Consider the following 19,613-nt stretch of genomic DNA (forward strand, 5'->3'; position numbering starts at 1 on the left):
CATATCTGGATTGCTGCATGCAGTTTTGGCCTCCCTTATTTGAAAGAATTGCATGAGAAGCAGTTTAGAGAAGGTTCACTTGATTCATTCTTGGGATGAAGGGCTTATCATATACCCATTGGAGTTTACAAGAATGAGAGGTGATCTTATTGAAACATCCAAGATCTTGAGAGGTCTTGACAGGCTGGATACATTTCCCCTTGTGGGTGAGACCAGAACGAGGGTGCACAGTTTTAAAAATTAAGGGAGATCTCATTTAAGACTGAGGTGAGGATGTTTTTCTCTGAGGATCATTAGACTGTGAAATTCTCTTCCCCAGAAAGCAGTGGAGGCTGGGTTGTTGAACTTATTCAAGGCTGAGTTAGACAGATTTTTAATTGACCAGTGAGTCGAGAGTTATGGGGGGCAGGCAGGAAAGTGGAGTTGAGACCACTATCAGATCAGTCATGATCTTATCAAATGGCGGAGCAGGTTTGAAGGGCCAAATGGCCTACTCCTCTTAAACCCTATAAAATCATAGAAACATTACGGTGCAGAAAGAGGCAGTCCAATGTGTCTGTGCTGGCTAAAAATAAAGAAAGTAACCGCTCGTTTTTAATCCCACTTTCCAGCACCTGATCCATAGCCTTGCGGGTTACAGCACTTCCAGTGCAGATCCAGATATCTTTTTAAATAAGCTGAGCAATTCAGCTTCAACTGCCAACTTAGGCAGTGAATTCTAGACACCCATCACCCTCTTTCTGGGGAAGAGAATTCCACAATCTAATGATCCTCAGAAAAACACCCTTATCCCAGTCTTAAATGAGCCCCCCCCCTCACTTATTTTTAAAACTGTGCGCCCTCGTTCTGGTCTCACCCACAAGGAAACGTATCCAGCCTGTCAAGGCCTCTCAAGATCTCGTATGTTTCAATAAGTTTTTCTTCTTGTCCCGTCTAATCGTTCTACCAATCACCTTAAATCTATAGATAAAAACAAAAAAACTGCGGATGCTGGAAATCCAAAACAAAAACAGAATTACCTGGAAAAACTCAGCAGGTCTGGCAGCATCGGCAGAGAAGAAAAGAGTTGACGTTTCGAGTCCTCATGACCCTTCGACAGAACTTGAGTGAGTCCAAGAAAGGGGTGAAATATAAGCTGGTTTAAGGGGGGGTGGGGGGTGGGTGGTGGTTTTGGGTGGGGGGAGAGAGAGAGAAGTGGAGGGGGTTGGTGTGGTTGTAGGGACAAACAAGCTTGTTTGTCCCTACAACCACACCAACCCCCTCCACTTCTCTCTCTCTCCCCCCACCCACCTTAAACCAGTTTATATTTTACCCCTTTCTTGGACTCACTCAAGTTCTGTCGAAGGGTCATGAGGACTCGAAACGTCAACTCTTTTCTTCTCCGCCGATGCTGCCAGACCTGCTGAGTTTTTCCAGATAATTCTGCTTTTGTTACCTTAAATCTATGCCTGCTGATATTTGGCCCCTTAGCTAGGGGAAACGGGTCTTTCCTGTCTAATCTATCTAGGCCTCTCATAATTTTATACATCTTAATTAGGTCACCCTTCAGCCTCCTCTGTCCTAAGGAAGCCAACCCTAGCCTATCAAATCTCTCCTTATAGCTGCAGTTTTCAAGCTCTGGTAACATTCTTGTAAATCTGCTCTGCACTCTCTCCAGAGCAATTATGTCCTTCCTATAGTGTGACCAGATCCATACACAAAATTCCAGCTGTGGACTAACTAGCTTTATACAGTCCAGCATTACATCCCTGCTTTTGTATTCAATACCTCATACAATAAAGGAAAGCATTCCATCTTCACCACCTTATCCACCTGCCCTGCCACCTTCAGCGACAGGTCGACATGCACACCAAGGCCTCCTACTTCCTCAACCCTTCTCAATATCCAACCGTTTATTGAGTATCCCCTTGCTTTGTTTGCCCTCCCCTAATGTATTACCTTGCACTTCTCCAGATTGATTCCATTTGCCACTTCTCTGTCCACTCAACCAAACCATTGATATCATTCTGGAGTCGACAGCTGTCCTCTTCACTATTCACTACACGGCCAATTTTTGTGTTGTCTGCACACTTCCCACTGATACTTCCCACATTTAAGTCCAAAAATCAATATATACAACGAACATCAAGGACCCCAACACTGAGCCCTGTGGAATGCCACTGGAAACCATTTTCTATTCGCTAAAACATCTGTCAACCTTTGTTTCCGGCCAATTTTGGATCCAACTCACCACCTTCCCCTGTATCCCTTGGGATCTCACTTTTTTGACCAGCCTGCCATGTGGGACCTTGTCAAATGCCTTAGGAAAATTCATGTAGACACTGCACTATCCTCATCAATCCTCCTTGTTACTTCCTCAAAAAATTGAATTAAGTTAGTAAGACACAACCACCCCCTTTAAAAAAAAAAACCATGCTGACTATCCCTGATCAATCTGTACCTTTCTAAGTGGCAGTTTATTCTGCCTCTCAGAATTGATTCCAATAATTTGCCCGTCACCGAAGTCAGGCTGTCTGGCCTATAATTTTCTGGCCTATCCCTCGCACCCTTTTTAATAAAGGTACAATGTTTGCAGACCTCCAATCCTCTGGGACCTCGCCTGTATCTGGTGAGGATTGGAAAATGACGCTCAGAGCATCTGCTAATTCCTCCCTGGCTTCCTTTAACAGCCTGGGATACAATCCATCTGACCCTGGTGATTTATCCAATTTCAAGGATGTCAGCCCCTCCAGTACTTGCTCTCTCACTCTGCATATTGTATTAATATTTCACACTCCTCCTCTTTAACTAGAATGTCTGCATCATCTCTCTCCTTAGTGAAGGTGAAGACAAAGTACTCATTAAGACCCCTGCCCACATCTTCAGCATTGACACACAAGTTACCACGTGCATCTCTGATAGGTCCTAACTTTTCCTTAGTTATTCTCTTGCTCTTAATGTACTGGTAAAACATCTTTGGGTTTTCTTTGATTTTGCTACCAATATTTTTTCGTATCCTCTCTTTGCTTTTCTAATTTCCATTTTTTAACTTCATCGTTGTAGTTTCTATATTCCTGTAGGCTTTCTGCAGCATTAAGCTTTTTGTTGCTGTCATAAACTTTTTTTTTGTTTTATCTTACCCTGTATGCGTCTGGTTAACTCGCGGCTCTAGATTTGGCAGTACCACCCTTTTTCTTTCTGGGTATGTGTCTATATTGTGCCCGGAGAATCTCGCTTTTGAATGGCTACCACTGAGTTGACACAATTTTCCCTTCCAGTAGCTGTATCCAATCCACTCTCGTCAGCTCACCTCTCAGCTTTGTAAAATTTGTCTCCCCACAATTTAGAACATTTACTCCTGTTCTGTCTTTGTCGGTATTGTTTGTGGGCACTTTGTGGACACCATTTTAAAATTAGGTGTCACCCTTATAGGACAGAGATGAGGGAAAAAAATTTTGAGGGTTGTGCAAATTTGGAACTCCCCAGCTCAACCGCTTTCTGAGACAGAGCCACTGATTTTTAAGGCAGATGTAGATGCATTCTCGTTAGGCAAGGGAATCAAAAGTTATCAGGGGTAGATGGGAATCTGGTACTCATACTTGGAACATACAAAGAAAATAGGAGTAGGTGTAGGCCATTCAGTCCTTTGAGCCTGCTCCGCCATTCACTATGATCATGGCTGATCATCCAACTCAATAGCCTGCTCCCGCTTTCTCCCCATATCCTTTGATCCCTTTCACCCCAGGAGCTATATTTAATTCCTTGTAAACATACAATGTTTTGGCCTCAACTACTTTCTGTGGTAGCGAATTCCACAGGCTCACCATTCTCTGTGTGAAGATGTTTCTCCTCATCTCAGTCCTAAACGGTCTACCCCGTATCCTCAGACTGGTTCGTGACTCCCCCACCATCAGGAGCATCCTTCCTGCATCTACCCTGTTAGAATTTTACAGGTTTCTATGAGATCCCCCCTCATTCTTCTGAACTGCAGCGAATATAATCTTAACCAACTCAATCTCTCCTCATATGTCCGTCCTGCCATCCCAGGAATCAGTCTGGTAAACCTTCGCTGCACTCCCTATGGAGTAAGAACATCCTTCCTCAGATAAGGAGACCAAAACTGCACACAATATTCTAGGTGTGGTTTCACTAAGGCCTTGTACAATTGCAGCAAGACATCCCTGCTCCTGTACTCGAATCCTCTGGCTATGAAGGCCAACGTACCATTTGCCTTCTTTACCGCCTGCTGCAACCTGCATGCTTACCTTCACCCTGGTCTCGTTGCACGTTTCCCTCTCTCAATTGAAAGCCATTCAGATAATAATCTGCTTTCCTGTTTTTGCTGCCAAAGTGGATAACCTCACATTTATCCACATTATACTCCATCTGCCCACTCACTCAGCTTGTCCAAATCACACTGAAGCATCTCTGCATCCTCCTCACAGCTCACCCAGCTTTGTATCATCTGCACATTTGGAGATATTACATTTAGTTCCCTCATCTAAATCATTAATATATATTGTGATTAGCTGGGGTCCCAGCACCAATCCCTGCAGTACCCCACTAGTCACCGCCTGCCATTCGGAAAAAGACCCATTTACTCCTACTCTTTGTCTCCTTTCTGTCAACCAGTTTTCTATCCATCTCAATACACTACACCCAATCCCATGCGCTTTAATTTTACGTGCCAATCTCTTATGTGGGACTTGGTCGAAAGCCTTCTGAAAGCCCAAATAAACCACATCCATTGGCTCCCCCTCATCAACTCTACTAGTTACATCCTCAAAATTCCAGTAGATTTGTCAAGCATGATTTCCCTTTTGTAAATCCATGCTGACTGTCCGATTCAGCTACTGTTTTCCAAGTGCTCAGCTATTAAGTGTTTTATAATGGACTCTAGATTCTAATTTTCCTCACTACCGACGTCAGGCTGACTGGTCTATAATTTGCTGTTTTCTCTCTGCCTCCCTTTTTAAATAATGGGGTTACATTAGCTACCCTCCAATTTGTAGAAACTGTTCCAGAATCTCTAGAATGCATCCACTATTTCTAGGGCCACTTCCTTAAATACTCTGGGATGTAGATTATCAGGCCGTGGGGATTTATCGGCCTTCAATCCCATCAATTTCCCCAACACCATTTCCCCACTAATACTGATTTCTTTCAGTTCCTCCCTCTCTAAACCCTGTGTTCCCCAACATTTCTGGTATGTTATTTGTGTCGTCCTTTGTGAAGACAGAACCAAAGTATGTATTTAGTTGGTCAGCCATTTCTTTGTTCCCTATTATAAATTCCCCTGTTTCTGACTGTAAGGGACCTACATTTGTCTTCACCAATCTTTTTCTCTTCACATACCTATAGAAACTTTTATAGTCAGTTTTTATGTTCCCCGCAAGCTTAATCTCATACTGTATTTTCCCCTTCTTAATCAATCCCTTGGTCCTCCTTTGCTGAATTCTAAACTGCTCCCAATCCTCAGGTCTGTTGTTTTTTTCTGGCCAATTTGTATGCCTGTTCCTTGGATATAATTGTATCTCTAATTTCCCTTGTAAGCCATGGTTTGGCCACCTTTCCTGTTTTACTTTTGCGCCAGACAGGAATAAACAATTGTTGCAGTTCACCCATGCGCTCTTTGAATGTTTGCCTATCCACTGTCATCACTTTAAGTAACGTTTCCCAATCCATCATAGCCAACTCATGCCTCATACCATTGTAGTTTCCTTTATTAAGATTCAGAACCCTCGTCTCAGAATCAACTACGTCACTCTCCGTCTTGATGAAGAATTCTATCATATTAAGGTCCCAAAGGGGCCTCGCACAACTAAATTGCCAATTATTTCTTTCTCATTACACAATACCCAGTCTAGGATGGCCTGTTCTCTAGTTGGTTCCTCAACGTATTGGTCCAGAAAACCATCCCATGTACACTCCAGGAATTCCTCCTCTACGGTATTGTTACTAATTTGATTTGCCCAATCTATATGCAGATTAAAGTCACCCATAATTACATATGTTCCTTTATTGTATGCATCTCTAATTTCCTATTTAATGCAATTCCCAACATTACCACTACAGTTTGGGGGTCTATATACAATCCCCACTAACATTTTTTGCCCCTTAGTGTTTCTCAGCTCTACCCATACAGATTCCACATCGTTGGAACTAATATCTTTCCTCACTATTGCATTAAATTCCTCTTTAACCAGCAATGCAACTCCACTGCCTTTTCCTTTTTGTCAATGTCCTTCCTAAATACTGTTCAGTTCCCATCCCTGGGCACCCTGCAGCTATGTCTCCGTAATCCTGACTCTATCATACCTGTTTACATCTATTTGCGTGGTTAATTCATCCACTTTATTGTGAATGCTCCTCGCGTTAAGACACAAAGGCTTGTCTTTTTAACATTACTTGTCCCGTTCCCACTATTTTTCACTGAGGCCCTGTTTAATTCTTGCCCTTGATTTCTTTGCCTATCACTTTTCTTATTCCCCTTTGTTCTTGTCCTTGATTCCCCTTCCTCTGACTCCTTGCAAAGGTTCCCATCTCCCTGCCATTTTAGTTTAAACCCTCCCCAACCACTACAGCAAATATTCCCCCCAGAACATCAGTCTTGGTCCTGCCCAGGTGTAACCCGTCCAGTTTGTACTGGTCCCACCTCCCCCAGAACCGGTCCCAATGTCCCAGGAATCTGAAACCCCACCCCTCACACCATCTCTTCAGCCATGTATTCATCCGATGTATCCTGCTCTGTATCTACTCTGACTAGCAAGTGGCACTGATAGTAATCCTGAGATCAATACCTTTGAGATACTTTTCAACTTACCTCCTAACTCCCTATATCCTGCTTTTTTAGGATCTCATCCCTTTTTTTACCTATGTCGTTTGTACCAATGTGTAACACGACCGCTGGCTGTTCACCCACCCCCTTCAAAACGTCCTCTCGCCGCTCTGAGACATCCTTGACCCTAGCACCAGGGAGGCAACGTACCATCCCGGAGTCTAGTTTGCGGCCACAGAAACGCCTATCTATTCCCCTTACAACTGAATCCCCTATAACTATTGCATTCCCACACTTTTTACCCCTCCTGTGTGCAGCAGAGCCAACTGTGGTGCAACGAATTTGGATGTTGCTGCTTTACCCTGAGAGGCCATTCCCCTCAACATTATCCAAAGCGGTTTATCTGTTTTGCAGGGGAATAGCCACAGGTGATTGCTGCCCTGCCTGGTGATCACTCATTCCCTTCCTGCTTGTGGACTCATAGCCTGACTACCTCTCTATACGTGCTATCCACGATACTCTCTGCCTCGCAGATGCTCCACAGTGTCTCCAGCCGTCGCTTCGGCTCCAGAAGCCAGGCTTCCAGGAGCTGCAGCTGGAAACACTTCCTGTACACATGCTGGCCCCGAACACTGCAAATGTTCCCAGCTTCCCACATAGAGCAGGAGGAGCACACCACGGCTTTGAGCTCTCCTGCCATGACTTACTCCTTTAAATTAAATTAAACCTTTTGGAAGATACTTAATATCAAATAATATCAATTACTCTAGGGCCCTTCTTCTCTGCTCCTCGTTGTTACAGAATATCGTCCTTACAAACGATGAACCCACAAAATAAGACCTTAAAAACTATAAGTGACAAAAGTAGTAAATACTTACCCGACCATACTCACGGTACTCAAAGGATCACCTCATTCCCTCCTCACCGATCTCCCTCAGTCACCTCTGCTCTTACAGCTACTCGTTAGCTCCCGGCTCTGCTCGAGGTTCTCTCGCGCTCCCAGCTCCTCCCGCGCCCCTCTCGTGCCCCTGGCTCCTCCTGCGCCCCTCTCGCCCCTCCCGCCCCCCCCTCTCGCCCCTCCCGCCCCCCCCTCTCGCCCCTCCCGCCCCCCCTCTCGCCCCTCCCGCCCCCCCTCTCGCCCCTCCCGCCCCCCCCCTCGCCCCTCCCGCCCCCCCCTCTTGCCCCTCTCGCCCCTCCCGCCCCCCTCTCGCCCCTCCCGTGCCCCTCTCGCCCCTCCCGCGCCCCTCTCGCCCCTCCCGCGCCCCTCTCGCTCCTCCCGCACCCCAGGCTCCTCCCGTGCCCCTCTTCTCAGCCCTCTCCCTCTGTATCCTGCCTGAAAACTATGTACAGGGATATTGAGCTGCTATTTTTGCACCCCCCCCCCCCCACAAGCCAAGTTTCTGCTTTAGTGATGGTATCATGTTGCCATGTGTCTATATGTGCCTTCAGCTCATTGGCTTTATTTACTATATTCCTTGCGTCTACATATATACCTTTTAACGCTGCCAAATTCCTGTGCTGAGAAGCGAAGCTCGAAACACAAACAGATCAGCCATGATCTTCATGAATGGTGGAGCAGGCTTGAGGAGCCAAATGGCCGCCTTCTCCTATTTTGTATGTTATGTTTTCCATAATGATGCTAAATCTAACTGTATTATGGTCACTATCTCCAAAATGGCTCCCCACTGCTACTTTATCCACTTGTCCAGTTTCATTTCCTATGACTAAATCTAGAATTGGGCTTATGTGCTGGCTGCAAAAGTTCCCTTGAATGTAGTTCAAGAATTTTGTGCCCTCTGTGCCCTTCACACTGTTTGTATCCCAACTGATATTAGGGCAGTTGAAGTACCCAACTATTACTGCCCTATTGTTTTTTCACTCAGAAATCTGCCTACATATTTGCTCTTCTAATTTCCTTCCACTATTTGGAGGTCTATAATACACTCCTAGCAGTGTGGCTGCCCCTTTTTTATTTCTGAGCTCAACCCTTATTTGATGCTTCATTTAGTATATCATCCTTCTTCACAGCTGTAATTGATTCTTTAACAAATAGTACTACACCCCGACCTTTTTCATGCCCCTCCCTATCCTACCTGAAAACTCATTATCCAGGGATGTTGAGCTGCCGTTTTGCCCCCCACTTAAGCCAAGTTTCTGCTATAGTGATGATATCATGCTGCCATGTGTCTGTCTGTGTCCTCAGCTCATCGGCTTTATTTACTATGGCCCTTGCATTTACACATATGCCTTTTAATGCTGCCAAATTCCTGTGCTGTACACTTTTTAACGTGCTGTTTTCTGTCTTTTGGAGTCATTCACTAATTCTCGATCACCCGTTTCCTGCTCTGAATCTGCCCTTGGGTTCCCATTCCCCTGCCACTCTAGTTTAAACCACACACAGACGCACACGCACACGCACACGCGCACACACACCCCCCGGGTATTCATCCCAGTCACCTTTCCGGCCAAGTGTTTAATCGCCAGTTCTCCTGTTTCTATACTCGCTTGCACGTGGGACTGGGAGTAACCCTGAGTTTACTGCTGTGTTCCTGTGTGGGAATCGACCTAGTCAACCTTCCCTGAACTGCTTCCAATGTAAATATATGCACGTTTAAGTGTGGAGACCAAAACTACACACAATACCCTAGGTGCGGTCTCACCAAAACCCTGTACAGATGTAGCAAGATTTCCCTACTTTAATACTCCATCCTTCCTGCAATAAAGGCCAGCATTCCGTTTGCCGCCTTAATTACTTGCTGCGCCTGCGTGCTGCCTGTTTGTGCTTATACGTAGACATGCAGATCCATTTGTACCACAGCATTCTGCAGTCTCTCCATTTGAATAACTCTGTTTTGAGTCCAGAGGACAGTAAAGTCCCTGATTGATCAATGAGATGCTGTCCCTCGAGCTTGCATTGAGCCACACTACAATAGTGCAGAGGGCCAAGAGCAGAGTAGAATGTGGATTTAAAATAAAATGTGACCACAAGCTCAGGGCCATGTGGACTGAACAAACATGTTCCACAAAGCAATCAATCTGAGTTTAGTCTCCCAGTGCAGATGAGACCGCCATTGTGATCTGCAAATACAGTATAATAAATTGAAAGAAGTGCATGTAAATTGTTTCAGCCCTGGAAGGAGTATTTGGAGCTTGAGTGTTGAGATGGAGGGAGATAAAGGGCAGGTCTTGCATCTAGTGTACTTGCATGGAAAGGTATTGTGGAAAGGGGATTGGGTATTGGGGATGATTGAGAAGTGGACCAGTGTATTGCAAGAGGAATAGTCTCTTTGGAATGCTGATAGGAGAGGGAACGATATGTCTGACTTCATGCTGGGGGTATCAGAAATGGAGGAAGATGATGATTTAAGGTGGAAACTAGTGGGACGGAAGGTGAGAGCAATGGGAACCTTAGTGTACTTCTGGGAGGGAGGAAAATGAGGGGCTGAGAGTAGAAGTGTGGGGAATGGAGCAGATACATTCAGGAGTCCTGTCAGCCCCTGGTGGAGGGGAATCCTTCACCTTGCGCTGTCATCCTTTTTGTCATTTCATCACTCCTGCCTTGCCTTTTCACAGAACTTCCTTTTTGTTCTTGCCCATCCACCTCTGTATTTACTTACAACTTGTTACCCCTTTTCCCAGTTCTGGTGAAAGGCATCAACCTGAAAGGTTAACTGTTTCTCCCTCCACTTCTGCCAGACTTGAGTATTTCCAGGATTTTCTGTCTCTTCCAGGCTTCTAACATCCAAATATGTTGCTTTTAGCCTAACCTTTTCTCTTGTCCATAATCTCAAAGCTAGCAGATTATAAGTAATATTTGCTGGCTATAATGGCTGCCCATTTGGTGTTCCAGGAAATGTTGGCACAGACTCACCCTCTAGTCACCTGATTGTTGTAAATTAAACCAAAATTTGCCCCCCCCCCACCACCACCACCACCACCGCCCCCAACCATCCACCAGGTCAAATGGGCAAAATGTTGACAAGCTGGAATCTGCCATGATGCCCATCATAAGTGAACAGCCTCTGAATGCTCCGGATAGATGCTCAAATAATGAAGGGCCACTTGGATGAAGTGCCCAAAGGGCTATTAAGGTCCCATTAAGAGTTAACTCTTTTGGAACAGGAGGGGACAAACATAAGGAGGAAGCCATTCAACCCCTTAAGCCAATCTATAATTCAGCTAGATCATGGTTTATCTGTATCTTTGCCACAGCTGCCATCACCCTACTAGCTGGAGTTAATGTTACTGAACTAGTAATCCAGAGGTCCAGAATAATTCTTCAGAGACATGATTTCAAATCTCACCACAGCAGCTGGTAAAATTTAACTGTAGAATAAAAAAATGAACCGCAATAATGATCATGCCAGATTGTTATAAAAACCCATCTTCTTCACTTTTGCCTTTCAGGGCTATGTAATAAATGCTGGCCTTGCTGCCCATGCCCCAGGAACAAATTCCTGTCTTTACTCTGAAACACTTAAACCCCTGTCTCACAATAATCTGTCAATCTCTGATATAAAATTTGCAATTGATACCCCCCACCCCACCCCAACCCAACCTCCCCAAACACGCATCCAGCCTCAACAGTTTTTTTTTTGGGAAGAGCGTTCCAGTTTTCCACTACCCTTTATGTGAAAGTGTACTTCCGAAAATCACCTCTGAATGGTCTAACTCTAATTTTAAGATTGCATCCCCTTGTTCTGGATCCTTTGACCAGAGGATGTGATTTCTTTCTAACTACCCTATCAAATGTTTTAGTCATCTTAAACTCCTCACTAGATTAACCTATAACCATCTATGCTTGTGGGAATACAAACCTGCTTTAAGTAACCTGTCCTCAGTTTAGCTCTCTTGGCGTGGTGTCACTCTGGTGTTGGAGCCCTCCAAGGCCAGTATGAGCTTCCTATGGTGTGGTGCCCAAAATTGAATACAGTTATCTATATGTTGGTCCGCCAGGACTGTGTAATTAACATTACTTTGTATTCCAGTCCTAAAAGCCCAGCATTTCAGTAGCCTTTTACTTTATTTTTATGTCTATCCACCAGTTTTTAGTGATTTCTACTTGAATCTCTAAACCTTTCTGCTCTGTAATTCCTAGCCCCTCGCCATGTAGAAAATACCCTGATCTTTCTATCTTGGGTGTAAAGTGGATGCTCTCATACTTTTCCATATTAAACACCATCTGCCAGTTTTGCCCACTCACTTAATCTACCAGTGACCCTTTGCAATTTTTGTTCTCACCTGCACGACCGAGCCACCTAACTTGGTGTCATCAGCAAACTTGGATATATAGTTCTCTATTCCTTTATCTAAATCATTGATAAATATAGTGAAAAGGTGAAACCCCAGTACAGATGTTTGGATACCACTAACCCATATCCTGCCAACTGGGAGTATGTCTGCATTTTCCCCAGATCCTCTACCTCCTAACCAATTCAGTACAAATGGGTCAGACCACCTTACCCTCCCTGCTGGAGAACTGTTGTGTCTGGAGGTGGGTGTGCTTTATTGATATGTACAAGTAATGAGCACAGCCTTTGTCTCTCACTGTACAGTTAACGTGAATATGGGCGACTGGCAGGAGGTGTGGGATGAGAACACAGGCTGCTACTATTACTGGAACGTTCAAACCAATGAAGTGACGTGGGAGCTGCCCCTCTATCTGGCTGCTCAACTGCAAGGTCTACATTACCAACACAGGTAGGTGCTTAACCACAGCGGATCTCCACACACTTCTGATGAGCATTCCAGTGCTGTGTCTTGTGCAATGACATTTGTCAACACCAAGTGGATAGTTTAACTGGTTAGTTTGCGTTATATAAAATTGCATTCCAATGTTTTTTAAATAAAAGAAAAGCTTGCAAATTGGCACTTGCTGTATTTCAGTTTCCTCCCCCTGCAACTGCAACCAAACCATGCTGGTGACATTGACCAAAGAAGAAAGAGCCTTTGTTGTGCCCCAGCTAATTTAGGGATGATTTGAGACATCCCGAAGGCACTGGCTTGTCCTTGTGGAGTGGGGCAAGCTGTAGAAATTGTGCGAGTTAATTCAGAAGTCATGGAACATTCTGCCCTACCCACCAAACCCACCCATTGTAATTTTGGCATGTTTAAACCCATGTAGTGATTGGACACATGCTTTGATTTTAAGCGTGTGACCTCGGTCGGAATCCAGGGTGTTATAGTTGTGTGGAATGGATGGAAATGCACATCTGACAGTTGTTTACATCCGTTTGTCTTTCCATGAGAGAAAGTTAAACCGCATTAATGGAGAAGACCCAGCAGTAGCAAAACACATGGCCCAAGTTGAGGGCTTTGAAACAAGACAGCCAAGCATGTGAGTACGTACAAGAGGAGTGAGGGATTGGAGCTGGGCAGGGGCCACACCACCAAGACTCAGCTGTTGCTGCCTGGAGTTTCTGAAATATAGTGCTGATTTTACAGAGTGATTCTAACCAAACAAACCATGTGCAATGTCTCCGCTCCTAGCAAAGTGTGAAATATGAAGGGCTACCTCGCCAGGGGGTCCAGCATCTCGGTTTACACAAGAGTCGACTGGCTCGTCGCTATGTAGTGCAAGTGGTGATCTTGCATCTACCTGTGTCTGTTCCTGTACCCGTTTACTATTGAAATCATGCAGAAGGTAATGATTAGCATTCTGACGTGCTACACAAAGGGTTTAGATTAAGTATCACAGAATTTAACTTTTGGGCAATTTATAATTTTCTTACATTGCTGAAGTCACTGAGCCTAGGGCTTAGTTAATTTCATTTCAAATTCTGCCCCACACTCCACAACTCCAGCATTAGTGTGGGGAAAATAGCTGCATCAATGGCAGTAGTGTGAGGTAGAAAATGGGGAAGGGTTTACAGGCTGGTTGGTTGGTTGGCTTGGGGGTGAGAGGAGCTTGAGAAACTGGAGTACGAATGTTCAAAACTGGCCCATTACATTTGGCACTAGCGTGAACAAGTTCAGGACGTCCTTCATGGACGAGATCCAGCCTAAGTACTAATGCGATGGAGAGAAATATCAAGAGTGCTCTTAGATTAGTATGTTAATAAAGGTATTCAAGGTCTAGAACTAAGACATTGCAGGACAATACCTCCACTTGGTACATTACAGTTGAGCATTTTAGCCCTGGTATTCCAGTGACATGGGTTTATATTTCCTATTCAACTTATCATTCATATTTTCCACTTTCTTCCGTTAAAAGTAAGCCACTCACTAATGTTCTGATTTTGCTATTTTCTTTTAAACACTGATCCTGATGTCCTGTTTGACCCAAAGGAGAGTGTGTGGAAAGGTTATGATGTCCAATTTTATACGGTAATTCAAGATTATCCATTCTATGTATGCACGGTACAAGAGTAATGGATGGAGAAGGGTTTCAAGACAGTGACGCAAGGAGGGGCTCACATTTCAACGTGCTGTGTAAAATACTCCTAGTAATACACATCATCTAGATCATGAGGTAACAAAGAGGAGGCTGAGGGGTGACCTGATAGTCTTTAACATTATAAAATGTTTCCACAAAACTAGAAACCATAAGCATACAGTTGCTATACAAAGCTAGGTGGGGAATTAAAACTTGAGAACATAAATACACTGCAAAGGGCTAGATAGACTGTTTAAGTTGTTGGACAAGGTAGCAGATGGACTGTAATGTGGAGAAGTGTGAAGTTATCCACTTTGGAAGAAAAAGCATTTTTTTAGATAGGTAAGAATCTAGTAAATGTTGGCATTAAATGAAATTTTGGGGTCCCTGTAAAGGAATCGCAGTTAACATGCTGGTACAATAAACAATTAGACAAATTATATGTAAATGGTAAATTGACCTTTATCGGAAGGGGTTTAGAGTGGTACGGTAGTCTTGCTGCAATTATTTAGGGCTCTGGTGAGACCATTTTTGAAGTGCTGTGTAACAGTTTGATCTCTTTACCTAAGGAAGGATATACTTGCCTTGGAGCAGGTGGAACAAAGGTTCACTAGATTGCTTCCTGGGATGTGGCGAGATTGATTAGATGGGCTTATATGCGCTGGAGGGGTCAGTCATTTAGGGCAGATCAGAAATTACTTCACTTGCAGAATTCCAAAGATTCACAAATGTATCCCTGAGGGCTGTGGATGCTCATTTGATGAGCACAGTATATTGATAGAATTTTGATGGGACAGAGTGGAGTTGATCTAGAAGCTCAGCCCTGATCTTAGTGAATGGCGGAACAGGCTTAAATGATCATATGGCTTGTTCCTATTGATCTTTTAGGGTAGGTGAGCGTAGAGTGGGAGGAGGCTTTTACAGAGCAAAAATATAGTATAATGGGCTGAATGATCAGTTTCTGTGCTGTAAATCCCATGTAGCACATGGGAGCAGTGGGTAAAATCCCTGGTAATAGCGCATGAGCCCACAGTGTCCTTCAAGTGACAGTGCTTCAAGATGTATTTGATGGCAGTCGTGAGGCAACATTCTGGTTTGTAAGGATTCCAGTTAATGTGAAGTGACAGCAAGGCAAGTACCTCATCATCCATGCAGACTGGGAGTCGTTGCCTGAGATCTAAAATCAGATTGGCCACTTGTGGATTAACCACATTGCCTTCAGCTAAGGGCATTTCTTTAAGTTAATTGTATAGTTTCTAAAGGCCTCCTGCTGAGAGAATATGCTTGCCACCATTAACACTCTAGAGTTGGTTTAACAGCTGATTATTGGAACTGTATCCCTGAGTAATTTAAAGAAAGATATAGAAGAGAGAAATGTGAATTAAAGGCAAGAGTACAATTGTTGTAATTTAAATATAAGTTGAAAGAGGGGAGATAAATCCAAAGAGCAAAGTCCAAAATTAAACAAACCTTGGGGCTGCTCTTTACAAAAACAGTCAGCAGATAAGGTTGAGGTTCATTACGAGTTGCAGTAGCATTGTGTGCTTTAAGTCCCCCTTCATACAGCTTACAGCTTCGGTAAAAAACTACCAACCCAGTGCCTTGTTTGCTATGGTACTTCTAGTCATGCAGCTCAGTTTTAAGTTTATATCCTACGTGCTGGTCGAACATGTCGTTCGGGTGTATGGTAGGATATTTACAGCAAGGCCCTTGTATAAAGTTGGAATTCCCCTTTATAGTTGTGAGGCTCCCTGGGACCAAGTGGTGTCTCAGAATCCTTGAGTTTCCACTCATGAGAACATAACAGAAGTAAACCATTCAGCCCCTTGAGCCTGTTCCGCCTTGGTTGATCTATATCTTAACTCCATCTACCCCCACCCTTGCTCCATTTCATGAATACCTTCACTCAGCTTTTTTTACATTTTCACTTGACCCCAGCATTTGTGTGAGGAAGGGGATCTTTGAGCAAGAGTTCCTGATTTCCACTACCCCTCAAATCACCCCGAACTCTAATTTTAAGATTATGCTCCCTTGTATTGGCCTCCCCCTGCCCGCAACCAAAGGAAACAGTTTCTCTACCTACCTTGTCAATTCCTTTGATAATTTTAAACACAGAATTAGAACATCCCTTACTTCTCTACATTCAAGGGAATGCAGGCGTAGTCTATGCAACCTACCTTTTTTCCCAGGTATCATTCTGTGAACCTACGCTCCACCTCTCCAAGGCTAATCCATCCTTCTCTATGTGTGGTATCTAACCAACAATTTAAATATCATATAACTTCCACATTGCAACCAGGAAATTGAGTTGTGTGAGAGTTTACCTATACTATGTATAGAGAAGAATCGGTGTTTTAAGCTGTAATGTAATGATGCTTAGTGGTGTGGGGGTGGGTGCTGACAGTAGCTGTTGAAATGGAGAGGGAGGGGGGGCAGCAAGGCCATTCAGTTTTGGGAAGGATTGTTGCCACAGGACCTTTTGAGCAGTGCAGTGAGGAAACGCATGTTACCGTGTGTTGTCTTTCAGCTCCGTGACCCTGTCCGCTGGCGAAGTGGAGAGTAATTATCAGCACACAGGCATCTATCACCATGACCAAACTGTGGCAAAGCCAGATGGCAGAAACCTGAAGAAGAAGGTAGGGGTGAAATAAGGTGATATCTGTTGCTTTTCTGCAGGGCAAGGGGCAACAAAAATAAAAATCTTGTGCGGAAGCCTGCATTTATTTCAGTGGGGCCACTGATGTACAGGTAACTTTGAATCACGGCCGTGCTGGCTCCTTTGCGTGTCATGTCTCTAACCTGCTTTTTCTACTTCCAAAGGAAGTGAACGAGAGTGTATTTGCACTGGCTGGCGAGAAAGAGGAACATTCAGGTGTCGCCGCATCTCTGCTGGCTCCTCTCATTCCCGAAGAGGTGAAGAAAGCCGAGGAAAAGTGGCGGAAGAAATTGATTTGCCAGGAAGAAGAGGTTGTTGAGGACAGTGGCAAGAACAACAGCAGCATGCAAGTGCAAGAAGCATCACAAGAGGATCGTCCGAGCTTAAACCTTTCCCTGGAGAGCGCAGAGGAAGAGGAGGGAGTGGAGAAAGAGGAGGAGGAAGAGTATACCCGGGAACTGGAGTTGGTGCTGGAGAGAAAGAAGGTAAAATTATGCTTCAGTTAAAGGATGCAAAGCTGTCTGTGGTAAGAGAGAGACTGGGTGCTTGTGAACAGCAGAACTAAACTTGCATTTCTAATCTGCCCAGTTCCTTCACCACACAATTACATGATCATCTGAAACTTTGCTTACTAAATAAATTATCCTCTGAATTACAGCAGAGTAATGCATGGTGCATCATTGCATAACACTCCTTTCCTTGGAAGGTGAAGTGTCACTCTTAAGTTGCAATGAGGAGTGATGCCACTGAGGATCTGCTAATATTTGCAATTCTTTTGAATTTGGATGGGCGCAGAATGATTTGGACAGCATAATGTACATTTTAAGCTGGTTGCTAGGACCAAGGGTAATGAACAGCTGAGAAGGGCCAAGTAGACATTTGAGGGGCGTTGGTGTTTTCATGTATCAATAACCCACACACCATGGGGCAAAATCATCCTTGTGCAAATGTGGCCCCAGCACACAATTGCTCTGAGCTTGTGTTCACGCCAAGGCCCAGGATACCTGGGGTAAGAAGTGACACTGAAGAAGATCTTTCACTTTCACAACCGCAAAATCTACCAAGATCCACCTACAAATTAAAACAGCAACAAGAAAGGCAGAGTCATTTGTGTAGCTTTGTTTTACTTGCTTTTTATATCAATAGTTTTTGACTCAGTCCATGTGTTCACAGGCAGAGCTGCGTGCACTGGAGGAGGGCGATGCCAGCTTGACTGGGTCAAGTCCGCGCTCTGATTGCAGCCAGACTTTAGCGCAGGAGGGGCAGGTGTCTGAGAGCAGCAAGCACGTCCATAGGAAAGGAAAGTGGCAGGCACTGGTTCGCACTTTTAGCCCCGAGTCTGCTGGTCGTGCTTCAGATAACCTAGAACGTGACATCACCCCAGAGGGAACGCACTGTGCTGAAACTGGTAAGTGATTGGAGAAACTTCATTGGAAAGGTTTTGTCACTGTTCGGACGGCCAAGCTTTGTTTTTTGTTTCCAGGATTGGACAGTGCTGCAAGGCCACATTTTGTAACCCCTCTCTTGCAGCCCTAGAGATATGGTGGGCCTTCATTTGTTTGTACTTGTGCATATCTTCTTCAGGAGGGATAAGACTGGACTGGCTGGTCGTGGGAGATATGGACATTCGTAAACCAGCTCAGATTTATGATAGTCCAGCAGTTATTATGATCAACTTGACAACTCCTGATCCTGGGATTCTAATCCAATACCAAGGCCGTAACATGCAAGCTTAACTTGTTCAAAATGGCTCAGTGGAGGAATCGCATTTCATTCATATGGTGTCAAGCTCCCTCTACACTGTGCAATCACACACACTCAGGGCAGGTACAAGCACAGGTTTAATCGGTTAACAGCACTGTGGATGTACCTACCCTACATGTACTGCTGTGGTTCAAGAAGGTGGCTCATCACCACCTTCCCAATGGCAAGTAGGAATGGGCAGCAAATGCTGGTCTAGCCAGCGAAGCCACATCCAATGAAAGAATTTTTTTTAAGAAGCACAGAGTGAAGATGAGTATGAGATTTATATTTTTTATACCAACTTTTGTGACTGTAATGAGCAAACCTGATGGTCTGTACCAATAAAAGTCCATTTATTGTCTGCCCATTTGGAATAGGTCGAGACACCCAACCTAATTTCACTCAGCTGTAACCAACAGGGAATTGTGCAGGAATACAATGTGATAAATTATTTTGACAATTACAGTTTGACAGTTATATATGGAGGGGAATTATAGGTTTGGGTAATAATAATTTGAAAGAAAATGGTTGAATATTGTGTGTAACTTAATGTCATAGTCAAGTGTTGAATGACTTCAGTAACCTGCTCATCTAGCTTCCTGTTGCACACCCCAATCCTCTGATTTCTCTCTGCAGCTCCTGAAAAGCCGAGTGTTGATCCTGAGGAAAGTGAAATGGATCTTGAAGGATCTGCAGAAAAGCAAACAGCTGCACCAAAACTTCCTCCAGAAGAAAAGGATGACCGCGGTGAATTGAAGGTGGCAAGTCCAAAGTCTAGGCTGTGTTGGCATTTCTTTATTGTTTAACTAGCTGCGGCCTTTTCGGTCACTCGTATGGCTCAGTATGCTAGGACATTTTGGGGACCACTATGGGGCCCAGGGGATGGTTGTGGGATGGGGAAGGGGATGTCTTGCAAACATTGTGAGCATTGATATTGACTCGTTCTTCAGTTTCAGATTGCTGAATTGGCAAACACTCTCTCCAGCAAACTGGAATTCCTGGGAATTAGCAGACAGTCTATCTCCAACTTCCACTTCCTGCTGCTCCAGATTGAGGTTTGAGACTGACTCTATTTATTCCAC

General features: G+C 44.3%; 1 protein-coding gene across 3 annotated transcripts in view; it reads left to right on the forward strand.

Moving 5' to 3' along the window:
- Window positions 1–19,613, forward strand: part of fnbp4 (formin binding protein 4) — a 58,535-nt gene that overhangs the window by 23,618 nt on the left and 15,304 nt on the right. For 2 of the 3 annotated variants that reach the window (XM_041197454.1, XM_041197456.1), the window contains 6 exons: window positions 12,313–12,457; window positions 16,660–16,768; window positions 16,953–17,273; window positions 17,962–18,196; window positions 19,168–19,292; window positions 19,482–19,586. In XM_041197454.1, the coding sequence (XP_041053388.1) occupies window positions 12,313–12,457; window positions 16,660–16,768; window positions 16,953–17,273; window positions 17,962–18,196; window positions 19,168–19,292; window positions 19,482–19,586 (1,040 nt within the window). The remainder of the gene's footprint in view (window positions 1–12,312; window positions 12,458–16,659; window positions 16,769–16,952; window positions 17,274–17,961; window positions 18,197–19,167; window positions 19,293–19,481; window positions 19,587–19,613) is intronic. The other variant, XM_041197455.1, reaches the window with a different exon arrangement.

Source organism: Carcharodon carcharias, chromosome 10 (assembly GCF_017639515.1).
Source record: "Carcharodon carcharias isolate sCarCar2 chromosome 10, sCarCar2.pri, whole genome shotgun sequence".
Lineage (NCBI taxonomy): Eukaryota > Metazoa > Chordata > Chondrichthyes > Lamniformes > Lamnidae > Carcharodon > Carcharodon carcharias.